Source organism: Oncorhynchus masou, unplaced genomic scaffold (genome assembly GCF_036934945.1).
Source record: "Oncorhynchus masou masou isolate Uvic2021 unplaced genomic scaffold, UVic_Omas_1.1 unplaced_scaffold_1876, whole genome shotgun sequence".
In the NCBI taxonomy this organism is placed as follows: domain Eukaryota; kingdom Metazoa; phylum Chordata; class Actinopteri; order Salmoniformes; family Salmonidae; genus Oncorhynchus; species Oncorhynchus masou.
The window spans coordinates 2216-20278 of NW_027008379.1; the positions used below are offsets into that span (position 1 = coordinate 2216).

Here is an 18063-nt window from a genome sequence, read left to right on the forward strand (position 1 = left end):
AGTGGTGATGTCATGTTGTTCCAGAGTGGTGATGTCATGTTGTTCCAGAGTGGTGATGTCATGTTGTTCCAGAGTGGTGATGTCATGTTGTTCCAGAGTGGTGATGTCATGTTGTTCCAGAGTGGTGATGTCATGTTGTTCCAGAGTGGTGATGTGATGTTGTTCCAGAGTGGTGAAGTCATGTTGTTCCAGAGTGGTGATGTCATGTTGTTCCAGAGTGGTGATGTCATGTTGTTCCAGAGTGGTGATGTCATGTTGTTCTAGAGTGGTGATGTCATGTTGTTCTAGAGTGGTGATGTCATGTTGTTCCAGAGTGGGGATTTTATGTTACAGATTTGGTACATGTTACGTTGTGCGCAAGTTAGGCTACACATCATGAAATATGAGACAAATGACAGACAGTAGCGTAGGCTACAAGCTTCCAAATAGATTGAACATGAATATATGATTTGAAATAGTCCTATTACCTAATATATTTATAGTTGAATGCAGTCATCTTTGTATTTGTACTCAACTTGGTTCTGAAGTTATCGACACTCACAGAGAAATTGACAAAACACGTGATTCTATGTTTAGCAGACATCTTCGCTGTAAAAAGTGACACAGGAGAGCAACAAAACATTTAACAAAGCACTTAGCTGTTCTACGTGTGGTCCGAGGCAGTGCTTAGATTATGAGTGTTTTCAAGTGCAACGTTAATAACGACAGTTTTGGGAAACAACTCGGATTTAACGATGTTCCTACAAAGGTTCTGAAGATGAATTTAGCCTTAAGATTACTTTGGGAAACCGGGCCCGGGCTTGTTTCACAAGGCTACTAAACTCCCTCCGTATCATAACACAACAAATAACACGAGTCACCAGTGCAGCAGGACAGCAGAGCTTTTTATTCACGCCAGAGAGGTAAACTGGAGACAAACATTAAAACATCAATATTACAGTGCAAGTAACATGTTGAGAAATTGCCTTGAGAGAAGCTGCTGGCTCTTTTCTACACGAAACATTCATTTTCATGGTGGCCTTGGGTACGTTCCCAGATGAAAACTTTGCAGATGCCTGCCAGATCTAACAACACCTGGATAGGTGTTAATAAACATATTAGCTTTCCTTATCATATCATACAGTAACCTGATGCCCAATTGCACCATTACTAGCTAGGTTTCCATTCACTTGTCCAGTGATGTTTTGTAGACATTTAGAAAGTTACCTGCTACGGCGCGTTTTCCACTGAACTGTCTTGTGTGGATAAAAACAGATGGACGTAATGACATCACACCTATAGGGTCGAACAAAAACGTTGTGGTTGAAGTGTTTCCATTACCCATTTAGGCAAATTGGCAATTAATACATTGGTGATAGTCTGTCTGCCCTCCAACCTATCTGTTTCACGTCTCAGGCAAAAGCCAGCATGAATAGAACGCAAGAATTGACTGATATTTGTCATATTCTAATAATTATCATCATGTGCCAAAATATCGCCACAGTGCCATAGTGAAACTTGCACTCTACTAGATCTGAAATAATTGGATGTTGAAGCTTGTATCCAGCCAATCAGAAAATCAAGGCGAAGCAATTCAGGGATTCTGGAATGTCAGGACAAGGATCTTGCAAAGAAACATTGTGTTTATAGTTGAGAAATAGCTTTCGCAAGCAGTAGGCATTTAGAATCACATGTAGAGGGGAGCTTTATGGTGAAGTGATAACATCACGTGTAGAGGGGAGCTTTATGGTGAAGTGATAACATCACGTGTAGAGGGGAGCTTTATGGTGAAGTGATAACATCACGTGTAGAGGGGAGCTTTATGGTGAAGTGATAACATCACGTGTAGAGGGGAGCTTTATGGTGAAGTGATAACATCACATGTGCTTTATAGAGTGATAACATCACATGGAGGGGAGCTTTATGGTGAAGTGATAACATCACGTGTAGAGGGGAGCTTTATGGTGAAGTGATAACATCACATGTAGAGGGGAGCTTTATGGTGAAGTGATAACATCACGTGTAGAGGGGAGCTTTATGGTGAAGTGATAACATCACGTGTAGAGGGGAGCTTTATGGTGAAGTGATAACATCACATGTAGAGGGGAGCTTTATGGTGAAGTGATAACATCAAGTGTATCAGGGAGCTTTATGGTGAAGTGATAACATCACGTGCAGAGGGGAGCGTGAAGTGATAACATCACGTGTAGAGGGAGCTTTATGGTGAAGTGATAACATCACGTGAGAGGGGAGCTTTATGGGAAGTGATAACATCACGTGTAGGGGGAGCTTTATGGTGAAGTGATAACATCACGTGTAGAGGGGAGCTTTATGGTGAAGTGATAACATCACGTGTAGAGTGGGGAGCTTTATGGTGAAGTGATAACATCACGTGTAGAGGGGAGATAGGGGAGCTTTATTGAAGTGATCACATGTAGAGGGGAGCTTTATGATGAAGTGATAACATATGTAGAGGGGAGCTTTATGGTGAAGTGAAGTGATAACATCAGCTTTATGGTGAAGTGTCAGAGGGGAGCTTTATGGTGAAGTGATAACATCACGTGTAGAGGGGAGCTTTATGGTGAAGTGATAACATCACGTGTAGAGGGGAGCTTTATGGTGAAGTGATAACATCACGTGCCCCGTATACCTTCAACATTATTCGGCAATCATCATTTATGTTAAAAAAAAAAAATTTTCATCATCGTTTGATGAAATAAAGAAAGTTTGAAAAAAACAAAATCCCCTCCTGTCGAAAGGATAAAACGCTGTTTTCAGAAAGTTAAGGCAAAGCACCCGATATAGGAGGGGAAACGTCTCGAGTGGCGCAAAAAAGGAATATAATATTGAGGATAAAGTTCTGAAAGGCACAATTTCATGTGTACAACATCTAAAGACCTGCATCACTATACTGAGATATTTGCCGTTTCTAAAAGGACGTGTCTGGGTGTTTTTGGAGCCTTTCTTCATGTTCTTTCAGAGCCTCGTACTACACAACGAGGATGAGGAAGTGATCTGCTATTTGGGATAAGTTCTCAAAAACAGGTGAAATCACAAAACAGGTATTCTGAACCCTTCTATAACATGCCATTTACATCAAACATAGAAATTTGGTTGAGAAATGTATCTTCTTTAAGTTTAAGGTTGGCAGTCAGTCAGTCCATGAGGTTAAAATCAGATAAGTAAGTCAGTGAAGGACGTAGTGAAGAAGGCAGAGACCAGCAGACACACCAACAGTGGGAGGGACAGAGCGATGGAGGGCGGGCCCGCGTTGCGGACGATGGAAACCCGACAGGTGCCGACATTCATGGCTCTGTCCACCGCCACCAGCTCCACTGTCAGAGAGCAACACGAAGCGTTGAACGCTGCTGCAACAACCGCCTGCTTCAGGTCCGTGTGGGTGAGGCTGCCCGCTCCCTGGCGGTGTGTGAGGCTGGCGATGCCTGTGCCATTGACACCGTCGGTCAGGTTGGCAGAGAGCTGCCAGAAGGCGGAGCTGCAGCCTGCTGGGTCAGCTGGGCAGTCGACTGACGAGGTGAGAACCATCTCACACTGGGGAGGGGTGAAATCTGTCACCTGCAGAGAAAGAGAGAGAGAGAGAGACCGCAATCATCATGGTGAGGGAGAAGTGGAGACAGCCCAGAGAGTGGAGACGGCCCATATAGTGGAGACAGCCAACATAGTGGAGACAGCTCACATAGTGGAGACAGCCCATATGGTGGACAAAGCTCATATAGTAGAGATAGCTCATATAGTGGAGACAGCTCATATAGTGGAGACAGCCCATATGGTGGACAAAGCTCATATAGTAGAGATAGCTCATATAGTGGAGACAGCTCATATAGTGGAGACAGCTCATATAGTAAAGATAGCCCAAAGAGTGGAGACGGCCCATATTGTAGAGACAGCTCATATAGTGGAGACAGGTCATATAGTAGAGACAGCTCATACAGTAGAGATAGCCCATAGAGTGGAGACATCCCATATTGTGGAGATATAGTGGAGACAGCTCATATAGTGGAGTAGAGACAGCTCATATAGTAGTAAAGACAGCCCATATAGTGGAGACAGCCCATATTGTAGACAGAGACAAAGCTCATATAGTGGAGACAGCTCATATAGTAGAGACAGCTCATATAGTAGAGACAGCCCATTTGAGTGGACAAAGCTCCCATATAGAGATAGTGGACAACAGCTCATATAGTGGAGACAGCTCATATAGTAAAGAGAGCCCAGCCCATATTGTAGAGACAGCTCAGTGGAGACAGTAGAGACAGCTCATACAGTAGAGACAGTACAGGAGACAGCCCATATGGTGGAGAAAGCCCATATAGTGGAGACAGCTGGAGACAGCTCATATAGTAGAGACAGCTCATATAGTAGAGATAGCCCATATAGTGGAGACAGCTCATATAGTAGAGATAGCCCTTATAGTGGAGACAGCCCATATAGTGGAGACAGCTCATATAGTGGAGACAACCCATATGGTGGACAAAGCTCATATAGGCCTCTCAGGTCTCTAGTGTGTCTTTATCTATACCTCCACTCTCCAGCATATCTGCTATATCTGTACATATATCTGAGGTTACCTTGGTGACAACAGAGAGGCGCAGGACGGCGTAGTTGGAGTCGGAAGCCCCGGGGGCCACAGCCTCGATGGTCAGGGTGACGTCTGTTCCTGAGGGTGTGTTGGCGGGCACCGTGATGGTCAGGTCACCGGTGGCGTTTCCACCGGTGGTCACAGCGATGCTGTTAAGTTAGCAGCAGCAATGGGTTAGCATTAAGTGTCAATACAAGTGATGCCAAGAGAGGACAATTTTTATTAATTTTTTTTGCCAGCATAGAGGAGAAGCTGATTTTGAACAGATCTGTTTTGGTCCCTAATCTGTTTATGCTGAAATGATTTCTATGGCCAATGTGTACAAACTGATCTAGAATCAGTCACAGGCTTTGATATTCCAGCCCTGATCCCTACCTGCCGGGGACGTTCATTTCGAAGTCTCTGTCGTTTCTGGCACTGATTTTGTAGCTGCCTCCAGTGGCGTCGGTCATGACGGTGAAGGGAAGGGTGAAGGGTTTACCAGGCTCCATGCTTCTGTCCACCACGGCCTGAGAAGACAAGAACAACAAGACAGAGGCATGGTCGAGGAGCTGTTGTGAGGTCCACTTTTAAAAATGTCTATGACCATGGTTTTTGTCAAACACTATCCCAACATGCAATATGAACTCCTTCACGATTTACAAATCCGATTTTCAATGCAAACAGGAAGTGTGTCAGCATCACTTACCTTGATGGTAACCTTGGAGACGGACATCTGAGTGGTGGACTGTCTCTGGAACACGGTGGAGGAGACCACGTCTGTCCCGTTCAACAGCACCACAAACTCCCCCGCAGGGACCTTGGTTACCGTAACTAGGAACTTCCCGTTGCCCATGTCTTCCAGGGCCCCGCCTACGACCTCTGACCCTGACACTGTCACCAAGGCAATGTCAGCCACCTTGACAGAGGCTGGGCCCTTTCTGCCCAACACGGATACCAACAACATGGCAGGCATACCTGAGAGGAGAGGAGGAAGAGAGAGAGGAGGAAGAGTATAAGGATAGGGAGAGAAAAGGAAGAGGATAGGGAGAGAGAGAGGAGGAAGAGTATAAGGATAGGGAGATAAAAGAGGAAGAGAGAGAGGAGGAAGAGTATAAGGATAGGGAGATAAAAGAGGAAGAGAGAGAGGAGGAAACAGGAAACATGCTCTTGAAGGGTGTGGCTATGTAACTGTTCTAGGGTCAGATACATTAAAACAAATTATAATTAATTACATTTTGTGACTGATTATAGGTAGTAATGACGTTTTGTGACTGATTATAGGTAGTAATGACGTTTTGTGACTGATTATAGGTAGTAATGATGTTTTGTGACTGATTATAGGTAGTAATGACGTTTTGTGACTGATTATAGGTAGTAATGACGTTTTGTGACTGATTATAGGTAGTCATGACGTTTTGTGACTGATTATAGGTAGTAATGACGTTTTGTGACTGATTATAGGTAGTAATGACGTTTTGTGACTGATTATAGGTAGTAATGACGTTTTGTGACTGATTATAGGTAGTAATGATGTTTTGTGACTGATTATAGGTAGTAATGACGTTTTGTGACTGATTATAGGTTAATGTTTTGTGACTGATTATAGTTTTGTACTGATTAATGACATTTTGTGACTGATTATAGGTAGTAATGACGTTTTGTGACTGATTATAGGTAGTAATGACGTTTTGTGACTGATTATAGGTAGTAATGACGTTTTGTGACTGATTATAGGTAGTAATGACGTTTTTTGATTATGACTGATTTTTGACTGAGGTAGTAATGACGTTTTGTGACTGATTATAGGTAGTAATGATGTTTTGTGACTGATTATAGGTAGTAATGACGTTTTGTGACTGATTATAGGTAGTCATGATGTTTTGTGACTGATTATAGGTAGTAATGACGTTTTGTGACTGATTATAGGTCGTAATGACGTTTTGTGACTGATTATAGGTAGTAATGACGTTTTGTGACTGATTATAGGTAGTAATGACGTTTTGTGACTGATTATAGGTAGTAATGACGTTTTGTGACTGATTATAGGTAGTAATGACGTTTTGTGACTGATTATAGGTAGTAATGATGTTTTGTGACTGATTATAGGTAGTAATGACGTTTTGTGACTGATTACAGTGGTAAAGGTCTCTGATTATATGAGGGAATGGTCTCTTTTACAAGGAATCCCTGCATGAGCACAATCGAGGCAGCATGGGAGCATAGGAAATACACTAACAAATGCTTTTTAAATACAAAACATGAATCATGAAAAACAACCACTTTGCTCAGTAGAGTTCCTCAACCAACAATCTGAGTCGCCCGAAGGGCACCAATGCATCCATCTGTGTTCTGAAGATTGAAGGAAGGAATTTCAAGAGTTATCAAGAGCAGGTCATACAGTACCTGTGATGTGTCTATAAATGAACAGGATCCAATGTTTTGACCTACAATACATCAAAAAGGACCAGCCTACCTTCTGATAGAGAAAGCAGTGAACCAGAACTTGTGGCCCCGTGGCCCCGTGGTAAAACCATGTGCACTTTGGTATAACTGAATCTAACGGCTTTAACACACACACAAACATCTGCCCCCCCCACAAAAAAAGCTATGTCCTGCTCCTACCCTGACTTTTCCTAAATGTATCTCACACATATTTAAAGCCTTTCTATCTGCTTTGTCACTCTTATTCCTAACTTCATCCGCCAAAACAACCCATGACATTGGTACCAAGCCAGGCACTAACGCGTCTCTCTCTCCTATCTGAATGAATGACCAATGGATGACCACCCTACTTCACAATTGAACTTAAATTAGGCCTAGCTGAATGATGAGGGTGAATAAGTTGATTAAATTTAGAAAACAATAGTTGAATGATGAGTTTGTGTTATGCCTATTTATCTGCAGAAAATAATTTGACCAGGCACCTTGGGTGTGGACACCATTCACTTTGAAGTCTTACTTTGTAAAAAGAAGCTGTTATGGGACTGTTTTATATGACTAATCAACTGTATTGTAAGGTTAAACGAAGTCATGCTACATGTTGCAGTAGGCCTTTAGAATAATGCTAAAAATTATATCCTTGACTCTATCCAGAGAAGCAATTGATGCCAGTCTACTGAATGAGTGACAAATGAACGGGCAATAACTGTGCACCTTACTTCACAATTGATTTAAAATTAGGCCTAACTGAATGGTAAGGAGGGTGAAGAGGTTGGTTTAATTTAATAGTGCAGAAGAGTTGATTCAAAAAATATATATATTTCACCTTTATTTAACCAGGTAGGCAAGTTGAGAACAAGTTCTCATTTACAATTGCGACCTGCTCAAGATAAAGCAAAGCAGTTCGACACATACAACGACACAGAGTTACACATGGAGTAAAACAAACATACAGTCAATAATACAGTAGAAAAATAAGTCTATATACAATGTGAGCAAATGAGGTGAGATAAGGGAGGTAAAGGCTAAAAAAAGGCCATGGTGGCGAAGTAAATACAATATAGCAAGTAAAACACTGGAATGGTGGATTTGCAGTGGAAGAATGTGCAAAGTAGAAATAGAAATAATGGGGTCCAAAGGAGAAAAATAAATACATAAAATAAAATAAATATAGTAGGGGATGAGGTAGTTGTTTGGACTAAATTATAGATGGGCTATGTACAGTTGCAGTAATCTGTTAGCTGCTCTGAAAGCCGGTGCTTAAAGCTAGTGAGGGAGATAAGTGTTTCCAGTTTCAGAGACTTTTGTAGTTAGTTCCAGTCATTGGCAGCAGAGAACTGGAAGGAGAGGCGGCCAAAGGAGGAATTGGCTTTGGGGGTGACCAGTGAGATATACCTGCTGGAGCGCAGGTTCATGCTAAAGGCACGGGTAAACTTGCACAATACTGTGTCTGAGACAATCAACAAATTACTGTTTTTATATCTTGTCATTAATATATTTTCATTAATATTTCTTTATGCAATTCGTCCTTTGCAATTGTTCATTCGCTGGTGCTTTTGTTTAGGAATACAGACAATAATTTCACCTGCGCACCTGGCTGGTTATATTATTATTATTATTATTATTAATATAATCATCAGCTTTTTGGTTTCTACTTTGACAAAAAAAAAAACTATAACTGGACTTTATTAATTACTATAACTCTATTAATAATTGAATCTACAAATGAAGTGGATCAAATTTATTACACTGTAATGTCTTTATTGGAAACAAAAATAAGCTATAGGCCTACATTTTTTTGTAGGACTATGTAGAATAATACAAAACATATCCATGGACTCTATCTCAATAGATAACTATTAAAAAATATATTTTTTCACAAATATTTCTTAATGTAATTAATCCTTTAGGCAAAATTAATCCTTTAGGCAATATTAATCCTTTAGGCAATATTAATCCTTTAGGCAATATTTATCAAGCATTGGAGCATTTGTTTAGACACCTTGCAGGTTGATATGATATTTAGGTCAACATTGGATCATTCAGAGATCCTCACTGAACTTCTGGAGAGAGTTTGCTGCACTGAAAGTAAAGGGGCTGAATAATTTTGCACACCCAATTTTTCAGTTTTTGATTTGTTAATTTTTTTTGAAATATCCAATAAATGTCGTTCCACTTCATGATTGTGTCCCACTTGTTGTTGATTCTTCACAAAAAAATAGAGTTTTATATCTTTATGTTTGAAGCCTGAAATGTGGCATAAGGTCGCGAAGTTCAAGGGGGCCGAATACTTTCACAAGGCACTGTATATGCTGAAAGGCCAGGCGGTTCTAGTGTTTTAAGTCGCAGCTGCATTCAAGTAGAATATGTCGCCATGACATCGCCAGAGTAAAATGATGATTGACAGATTAGCTGCTTGATATGGTAATGATTTTAGGAGGATGTTGTAGTGTTTTACCTGCTTGTGGACGGCCAGAGATGAGGGCGTATCCTGGGTGAGGTCCCTCGAAGGTCTCCACAAAGTCATAAATTAAGGCAATGGTACTCTGACCTGGAGACAGACACACGGACACTTCAACACACATCGACCTGGTCTCACAATGTTGGATTATTCTGGAAGTAAATCCGAGACTCTCCATTTAGTGTTATATGTTATGTTTCATATGTTATGCATTAATTTGTGGATTTCCATCATCCATTTTGGATGATATGTTACAAATTGCAATTGGTACAATATGTAACGAATTGTAAATATGTTTACGAATTTGGGAAACAAACAATACATTGACAGAAAACATAGTGCTTTACTTTCTCTTGTACATTAAAGGCCCGGGGAAGAGTCACAGGGGAGATGAGAAGAATGTGTCTATTTGAAAGCTATTTAAAAATGTTGTAGCTTGTGACATTTATTTGTTTTTGTTTAAGTAGCTCTCATACAAGAAAAGGTTGGAGACCCCTGGATTAGGGTTAAGGTTCAGAGTTAGGTCAAATAGCTAAGGTTAGGGTTAGGGGAAGAGTTAGTTAAAAGGGTTAAGGTTCGGGTTAGGTTTAGCTAACATGCTCAGTAGTTGCAAAGTTGCTAATTAGCTAAAATGCTAAAGTTTTCCATGGTGAGATTTGAACACATAACCTTTGGGTTGTTAGACAATTTGCATTATACACCCACCTATCCACCCTCTTTTTGTTTTTGCCTTAAGAAACCTTCTGTCTTTTGTAACCATGCCAAACTTAACATATCATACTAACTTGAGTTTCCAAGATTTACTTTTACTATGTTACATCTAGTCTATGAGACCAGGTTGCAGACAGACAGTGAGTGAGGGCTGTATTCTCTCCCTTCTCTATATGGCTCTTCCAGACCCGGGGTCAAATTGTTAAATCATTTTGACATGGTTTTAATTAGTATTTTAAAAGTATTCTAATTGATTTCAAACAGTTTTTGAACCCAGGTCTGGGTACTGTAGGTATCATGGCTGCATTCTAGTGTTGAGCATGAGCGTAACACACATAATTAAACAGGATATGCGTATCTCTATGGTAACTCACCAGTGACCGTCAGTGTGTATGGCTGGTTGGAGTTCATGCTGATTTCCCATAATCCTGTCTGTTTGTTGGAGGCCAGACGGACCCGGAAGAGGTTTCCCACCGTCTGGACAGTCCCCAGTTCCCCGTTGGCCTCGTTCTGTTTCTGGGTCACACCTGTAGGGGCAAGGAGGGTGAAATGGGATTATTGCAGGATGCCAGTCAAACATACCTGGCCACACCTGGTGGAACACATTCAAGCATGGTTGTCTCACACACAGGGGTGTAAAGTACTTAAGTAAGTCGTTCTTTGGGGGGTATATGTACTTTACTTGACTATTTATATTTTTGATTACTTTTACTTTTACTCCACTACATTCCTAAAATAAATATTGTACTTTTTACTCCATATGTTTTCCCTGCAGTTAAAAGGACTCGTTACATTTAGAATGCTCAAGCAGGACAGAATTATGGCACCTATCAATATAATGCTTTGCCATCCCTACTGCCTGTGATCTGGCGGACACACAACACACAAACATTGTCTTAGTGTTGGGGTGTGTCCCTGTCTGTCCGTCTGATTTGCTTAATTTCAGGAATTTGATGTATAGCATTTACTTTTACTTTGTACTTTTACTCAAGTATGACTACTGATGACTTTTTCTCCTACTGTCCTTAAGTACATTTAAAACCAGATACTTTTAGACTATTACTCAAGTTTACTGGATAACTTTCACTTTTAATTGAGTCATTTTCTGGTAAGGTTTCTTTACTTTTACAAGTATGACAATTGAGTCATTTTTTCCACCACTGCTCACACATCCCCATCACACCGGCTGGCTACAGGGCAGCAACCAAGATTCTCCACTTCTGACCTTAGATCAGTGTCCAGAGGAAACATCATCCTACTCTGTGAGGTGAATTCTTACCTAAAACCATACCTTAGATCTGTCTATGTGTTTAAGGTTCTTACGTGCAGGGTTCATCAAGGTGAAGGTGAGGATCTTTCCAGTGATGTTTGAGGTTCTTACCTGCAGGGATCTTCAGGGTGAAGGGGAGGGACTATCCAGTGATGTTTGAGGTTCTTACCTGCAGGGCTCTTCAGGGTGAAGGGGAGGGACTTTCCAGTGATGTTTGGACCTGCAGGGCTCTTCTGGGACTATCCAGTGATGTTTGAGGTTCTTACCTGCAGGGTTCTTCAGGGTGAAGGTGAGGGACTATCCAGTGATGTTTGAGGTTCTTACCTGCAGGGTTCTTCAGGGTGAAGGTGAGGGACTATCCAGGGATGTTTGAGGTTCTTACCTGCAGGGTTCTTCAGGGTGAAGGTGATGGTATTTCCAGTGATGTAGATGGTGATGTTGTTCAGAGACTCGTCCAGCAGGAAGGAGAATGTCTCAGCTTTGCCTGGGTTCCTCGCTCGCTGTAGGACTGTCACCTGAGGAGGAGGAGGAGGAGGAGGAGGAGGAGGAGGAGGACAGAATGAGAAAGGAGAGAAAGTGGAAGTGACATAAATAGTCACCTACTGTTTTTATTTAATGTATTTTATTTAACCTTTTTTTAACCTTTATTTAACTAGGCAAGTCAGTTAAGAACAAATTCTTATTTACAATGACAGCCTACCAAGAAGCAAAAGCCCTCCTGTGGGACGGGGGCTGGGATTACTGGTTTTGGCATGCTATGTTAATTTGTGTTATGCTGCAGTATGCTATGTTATGCTACGCTATGTTATTTTATGTTATGTTACAGTATGCTACAGTATGCTATGTTATGCAATGTTATGCTATGTTATTTTATGTTATGCTACAGTGTTCTATGTTATGTTATGCTGTTATTTTATGTTATGCTATGTTATTTTATGTTATGCTACAGTGTTCTATGTTATGCTATGCTATGTTATTTTATGTTATGCTATGTTCTATTTATGCTATGCTATGTTATTTTATGTTATGCTGTGTTATTTTATGCTATGCTATGTTATTTTATGTTATGCTACAGTGTTCTATGTTATGCTATGCTATGTTATTTTATGCTATGCTGTGTTATTTTATGCTATGCTATGTTATTTTATGTTATGCTACAGTGTTCTATGTTATGCTATGCTATGTTATGCTATGATATTATGTTATTTTGACATGCCAAGGCATTTTTAAAGTTCATTAAGCATATATTTGTTTTTCATTCATCAAGTTTTGATTGATTTTAAATAAAAAACTAATCCCATGATTTTAAATCAAAAACTGGCCATCAAAATGGCCACCAGTGTTGACTCACCAGAGCGGAGGTGGAGGAGTCGATGATGACGTCAGTGGCCTGGGGCAGATTTTCCTTGGTGACTCCAATGGCCTGACCACCAGACGCCAGCGCCAGGTCCTTGTAGGTCTGGAATGTAGCTGCCCTGGACTCTACTCCACTTCTCCTCCTTCTAGCACCAGCACCATCACCAGTCATGAAGAAAGACACCTGGAGAGACACATAGGTGTGTTTGAGAGAGTTTGCCTGGTCATATTCATTAGGCACCAAACGAAGAAAGAAAGAAAAAAGGCAATGACTACTTGTCCAATAAGAATTGCGCATTTTGCTGCGTTTTGCTACTGTGTGGCCTAATGAATACAACCCTGAACTGCAGGAAATGTTTTCCTCTAAAACAGTATGTGTTTGAGGAAGTGCTCACGGTTGACTTGGTGCTCCTGATCAGGGCCACGATCGTTTCCTTTAATTCAATGTCCTTGGCAACGGCATCTGTGAAAACATAGATGTTGGACGACGCAGGGGCACCGGTCAGCGCCAACTGGAGAGAGAGTTATCAAAATCCAGAAAAGAGCTGTTAAATTCAACAACCACCTAAAAGGAACGATTCCCAAACCTTCCATAACAAAGCCATCACCTACAGAGAGATGAACCTGGAGAAGAGTCCCCTAAGCAAGCTGGTTCTGGGGCTCTGTTCACTAACAGACCCCACAGAGCCCCAGGACAGCAACACAATTAGACCCAACCAAATCATGAGAAAAAAACAAGATAATTACTTGACACAATAGAAAGAATTAACAGAAAAACACAGCAAACTCGAATGCCATTTGGCCCTAAACAGAGAGTGCACAGTGGTAGAATAACGGAACACTGTGACTGACCCAAATTTAAGGAAAGCTTTGACTATGTACAGACTCAGTGAGCATAGCCTTGCTATTGAGAAAGGTCGCCGTAGGCAGACCTGGCTCAAGAGAAGACCAGCTATGTAAACACTGCCCACAAAATGAGGTGGAAACTGAGCTGCACTTCCTAACCTTCTGCCAAATATATGACCATATTAGAGACACACATTTCCCTCCGATTACACAGATCCACAAAGAATTCAGAAGAAAATCATATTTTGATCAACTCCTGTATCTACTGGGTGAAATACCACAGTGTGCCATTACTGCAGCAATATTTGTGACTTGTTGCCACAAGAAACGGACAACCAGTGAAGAACAAACACCATTGTAAATACAACCCATATTTATTTAGATGTATTTTCCCTTTTGTACTTTAACTATTTGCACATCGTTACAACACATATTATGACGTCTGAAATGTATTTTCTAATATCTACTGTTCACTTTTTATTGTTTGGAACTTGTGTGAGTGTAATATCTACTGTTCACTTTTTATTGTTTGGAACTTGTGTGAGTGTAATATCTACTGTTCACTTTTTATTGTTTGGAACTTGTGTGAGTGTAATATCTACTGTTCACTTTTTATTGTTTGTTTCACTTTTTTATCCAATGTAAAAATATGTTTCCCTTGCAAATAAAGCCCCTTGAATTGAAATGAGAGAGAGAGAGAGATTTTGTGTCTTTATTTATTGTCAGGTGCACTATAGAGAAAGGGGTTATATCTGAAACTTGATTGGAAGATAGTCATGCAAATCACTGTACCTGGAGCCCTGATAGGCACATCTCAGGGAGGTCTCCACCTCCATTAGCCGTGAGGTTAGCGATCTCTGCTTTCATAACATTAGGGTTTGTCGTTTTTATCAGGGGTCCAAACTCTAAACACACACACAAACACACAGTGATCACTAACCACTTCCTGGCTTAACGACAAACCGCACCAGCATTTCAGTAACTGCCAGAGTTTGTCAGTGATGTTTTGCTAAGGAGAATGCTTGGTGGAGTGTAAAAGCCAGCCTTACCTGGGTCGTTGAATGGGACCAGGATGTACTGGGAGGGCTCGTCCTGCGTTCCCTTCTTGCTGTCGATGATCTCATTGACGACTCTCTTGGCTTCAAGGATATCATTACTCATGCTCCCCGTGGTGTCGATCACAAAAACAACCACTGACGAACGTGCTATGCCCATGAAGCTGTGGGAGAGAGAGAGAGATAAGAGAGAGATTGTGAGTAACTTCAACATGGGTATTTCCCTCTTCCCCTCCACTCCTGCCCTTCACCCCCTCTACTCCTCCCCCCTACTGAACTCCTCCCCTTCACCCCCCTCTACTCCTCCCCCTACTGAACTCCTCCCCTTTACCCGCTCTCTACCCTTCCCCTCTCTTCACCCCGTCTCTACCTTTCCACTTCATCCCCCCCTACCTTTCCACTTCATCCCCCTCCCTTCTCCTTTCCTTCACCCCCATCTACCCCTCTCCTCACCTCACCCCCTCTACCCTTCTCCGGCCCTTCACCCCCCTCTACTCCTTTCCTCCCCTTCACCCCCCTCTACCCCTCTCCTCCCCTTCACCCCCCTCTACCCCTCTCCTCACCTCACCCCCCTGTACCCTTCTCCTGCCCTTCACCCCCTCTACCCCTCTCCTCCCTTCACCCCCATCTACCCCTCTCCGTACCGTAGGTAGTTGTTGTCACCGGCGGCGCCCCGGATGTCATCCAGCAGCTGGAGGGTTGCGGTAGTTGCCACAGTGACAGCAGCGGTGTGCAGGGCCACGTTGTCAGAGCGACGCTCATCCTTGCTGATGCCCCCACGAGGAGCCTTGGAGCTGGTTAGGTCAGCTGCACCGCCATGACTACACTTACCTGGGGGAAAGAGGTGATGATGGGTGTTATTTAGAGAGTGTGTGGGTATGTGGGGAGGGTAGTGTGTGTGTTGGTGTGTGCGTGTGTGTGTGTGTACCTTTAGGCTTAGCTGAGGACAAGATCCCCATGTACCCAGAGGTGAGTTTCTTCTCATTAAGGATGTTAGGCAGGATGGAGTTGGAACAGAACCCTCCATTGGCACAATCACTGCAGGTCGGGGTTTTAACATCTACAAAACCAAAACACAACTTTAAAGGGTCGTTCTTGAATTACGGTGGCATAAAAAAAGAGCAGATTTATTTTTATATGAATGCATTTGGGTACATCTTCCCATTCTAAATGAACTAATATGGCACCTCAATAACTTTAAATAGTTTTTACCATTATAATAACATTATGCCACCAGTATGAGTAGTAACATCAATGATGGTAACACCAATGATACATTTTAAGTAAAGGAGGATTTTCTGAAATGGAGGCTACAAATGCTCAAATCTGAGGTCATCAAGCCATTAAAAATGAATTTCTAGTGATATGAATAATGATTTTGCTCACAGTGTTATTTCCCTTCATTTAAATTGACTAACAGCAAGTGACACATTGGATTGAGACACACCAAATGATTCACGGAATCCTCAAATGTATGACATACTGACAGGGTGTGATGAGCTAATTGTTTTCTTTAACATAAACCCTCCCCAGATAACCCTTGGAAAGGGGGAAACCTAGTCAGTTGTACAACTGAAGGCATTCAACTGAAATTAATCTTCCGCATTTAACCCAACCCCTCTGAATCAGAGAGGTGCAGGGGGCTGCCTTAATCGACATCCACGTCTTCGGGGACCGGGGAACAATGGGTTAACTGCCTTGCTCAGGGGTAGAATGACAGATTTTTACCTTGTCAGCTCGGGGATTCAATCCTGCAACCTTTTGGTTACTGGCCCAAGGCTCTAACCACTAGGCTCGAATGCTCAAGGTCATTGTATATCTTTTTCATCTGTGATTTTCCAGGGGGTAACACAAATGACATAAAACTGAGGGACACACCTTATCTTCATAGTAAAATAAGGATTTTATTCAACTTCTTTGTTTTTTAAAAATCTATACAATATATGAAATACTTTTGTTCACTGTCATTCAAAATGATTGAAAGATATCTCTAAATTCCCCAAATGTGTCACTACACCTCTACACATCACCAGTGAAACAAGCCAATATGCTAGTCCCCAGTAGTTTCTACAACACATACAAATACACTACAAGACCAAAAGTATGTGGACACTTGTTTGTCTCATTCCAAAATCATGGGCATTAATATGGAGTTGGTCCCCCCGTTTCTGCTATAACATCCTCCACTCTTCTGGGAAGACATTCTACTAGATTTTGGAATATTGCTGTGGGGACTTCCATTCAGCCACAAGAGCATTAGTGAGGTCGGGCACTGATGTTGGGCGATTAGGCCTGGCTCGCAGTTGGCGTTCCAATTCATCCCAAAGATGTTCGATGGGGTTGAGGTCAGGGCTCTGTGCAGGCCTGTCAAGTTCTTCCACACCGATTTCAACAAACCATTTCTCTATGGACCTCGCTTTGTGCATGGGGTCATTGTCAAGCTGATACAGGAAAGGACCTTCCCCAAACTGTTGCCACAAACTCAGAAGTACTGAATGGTCTAGAATGTCATTGTGTGCTGTAACGTTAAGATTTCCCTTCACTGGAACTAAGGGGCTCAAACCATGAAAAACCCCAGACCATTATTCCTCCTCCAGCAAACTTTACAGTTGGCACTATGCACTGAGGCAGGTAGCGTTCTCCTGGCATCTGCCAAACCCATATTAGTCCATCAGACAGCCAGATGATGAAGAGTGATTCATCTCTCCAGAGAATGCATTTTCACTGCTCCAGAGTCCCATGGTGGCCAGCTTTACAACACTCTTGGCATTGTACATGGTGATCTGAGGCTTGTGTGAGGCTGCTCGGCCATGGAACCCCATTTCATGAAGCTCCCTACGAAAAGTTATTGTGCAGTTGTGCTCCCAGAGGCAGTTTGGAACTCGGTAGTGAGTGCTGCATCCGAGGACATACGATTTTAATGAGCTTCAGCACTCGGCGGTCCCATTCTGTGAGCTTGTGTGGCCTAAAAGTTCGCATTGTTGCTCCTAGACATTTCCACTTCACAATAACTGCTCTTACAGTTATCCGGGCAGCTCTAGCGGGGCATAAAATATGTTGGAAAGATGGCATCCTATGACGGTGCCACGTTCAAAGTCAGTGAAGTCTTCAGTAAGGCCATTCTACTGCCAATGTTTGTCTATGGAGATTGCATGGCGGTGTGCTCGATTTTATACACCTGTCAACAACAGGTGTGGGTGAAACAGCCAAATCCACTAATTTAAAGGGGTATCAACATACTTTTGTATATATAGTGTAGATATGTTGTAGTATAAAATACTTTCATTTGGTATATTTTTTTGCATTTACATTTTTTAAATATATTTAATTTTTGTATTTCTCCCCCTTTTTTCTCCCCAAATTC

At 41.9% G+C, this 18063-nt stretch overlaps 1 protein-coding gene across 1 annotated transcript in view; it reads right to left on the reverse strand.

Annotated features, from left to right (window-relative positions):
- Positions 1-2512: 2512 nt before the first annotated feature.
- The window catches only part of LOC135532472 (von Willebrand factor A domain-containing protein 7-like), a 38121-nt gene continuing 22570 nt past the window's right edge, over positions 2513-18063 (reverse strand). The window contains exons 6-18 of the mRNA XM_064959974.1: positions 15628-15759; positions 15344-15530; positions 14694-14863; positions 14437-14549; positions 13194-13310; positions 12794-12982; positions 11825-11957; positions 10547-10699; positions 9459-9551; positions 5268-5536; positions 4955-5088; positions 4569-4728; positions 2513-3555 (exon numbers count right to left, since the gene is read on the reverse strand). Coding sequence (XP_064816046.1) covers positions 3154-3555; positions 4569-4728; positions 4955-5088; positions 5268-5536; positions 9459-9551; positions 10547-10699; positions 11825-11957; positions 12794-12982; positions 13194-13310; positions 14437-14549; positions 14694-14863; positions 15344-15530; positions 15628-15759 — 2252 coding nt within the window. The 3' untranslated portion in view covers positions 2513-3153. The remainder of the gene's footprint in view (positions 3556-4568; positions 4729-4954; positions 5089-5267; positions 5537-9458; positions 9552-10546; positions 10700-11824; positions 11958-12793; positions 12983-13193; positions 13311-14436; positions 14550-14693; positions 14864-15343; positions 15531-15627; positions 15760-18063) is intronic.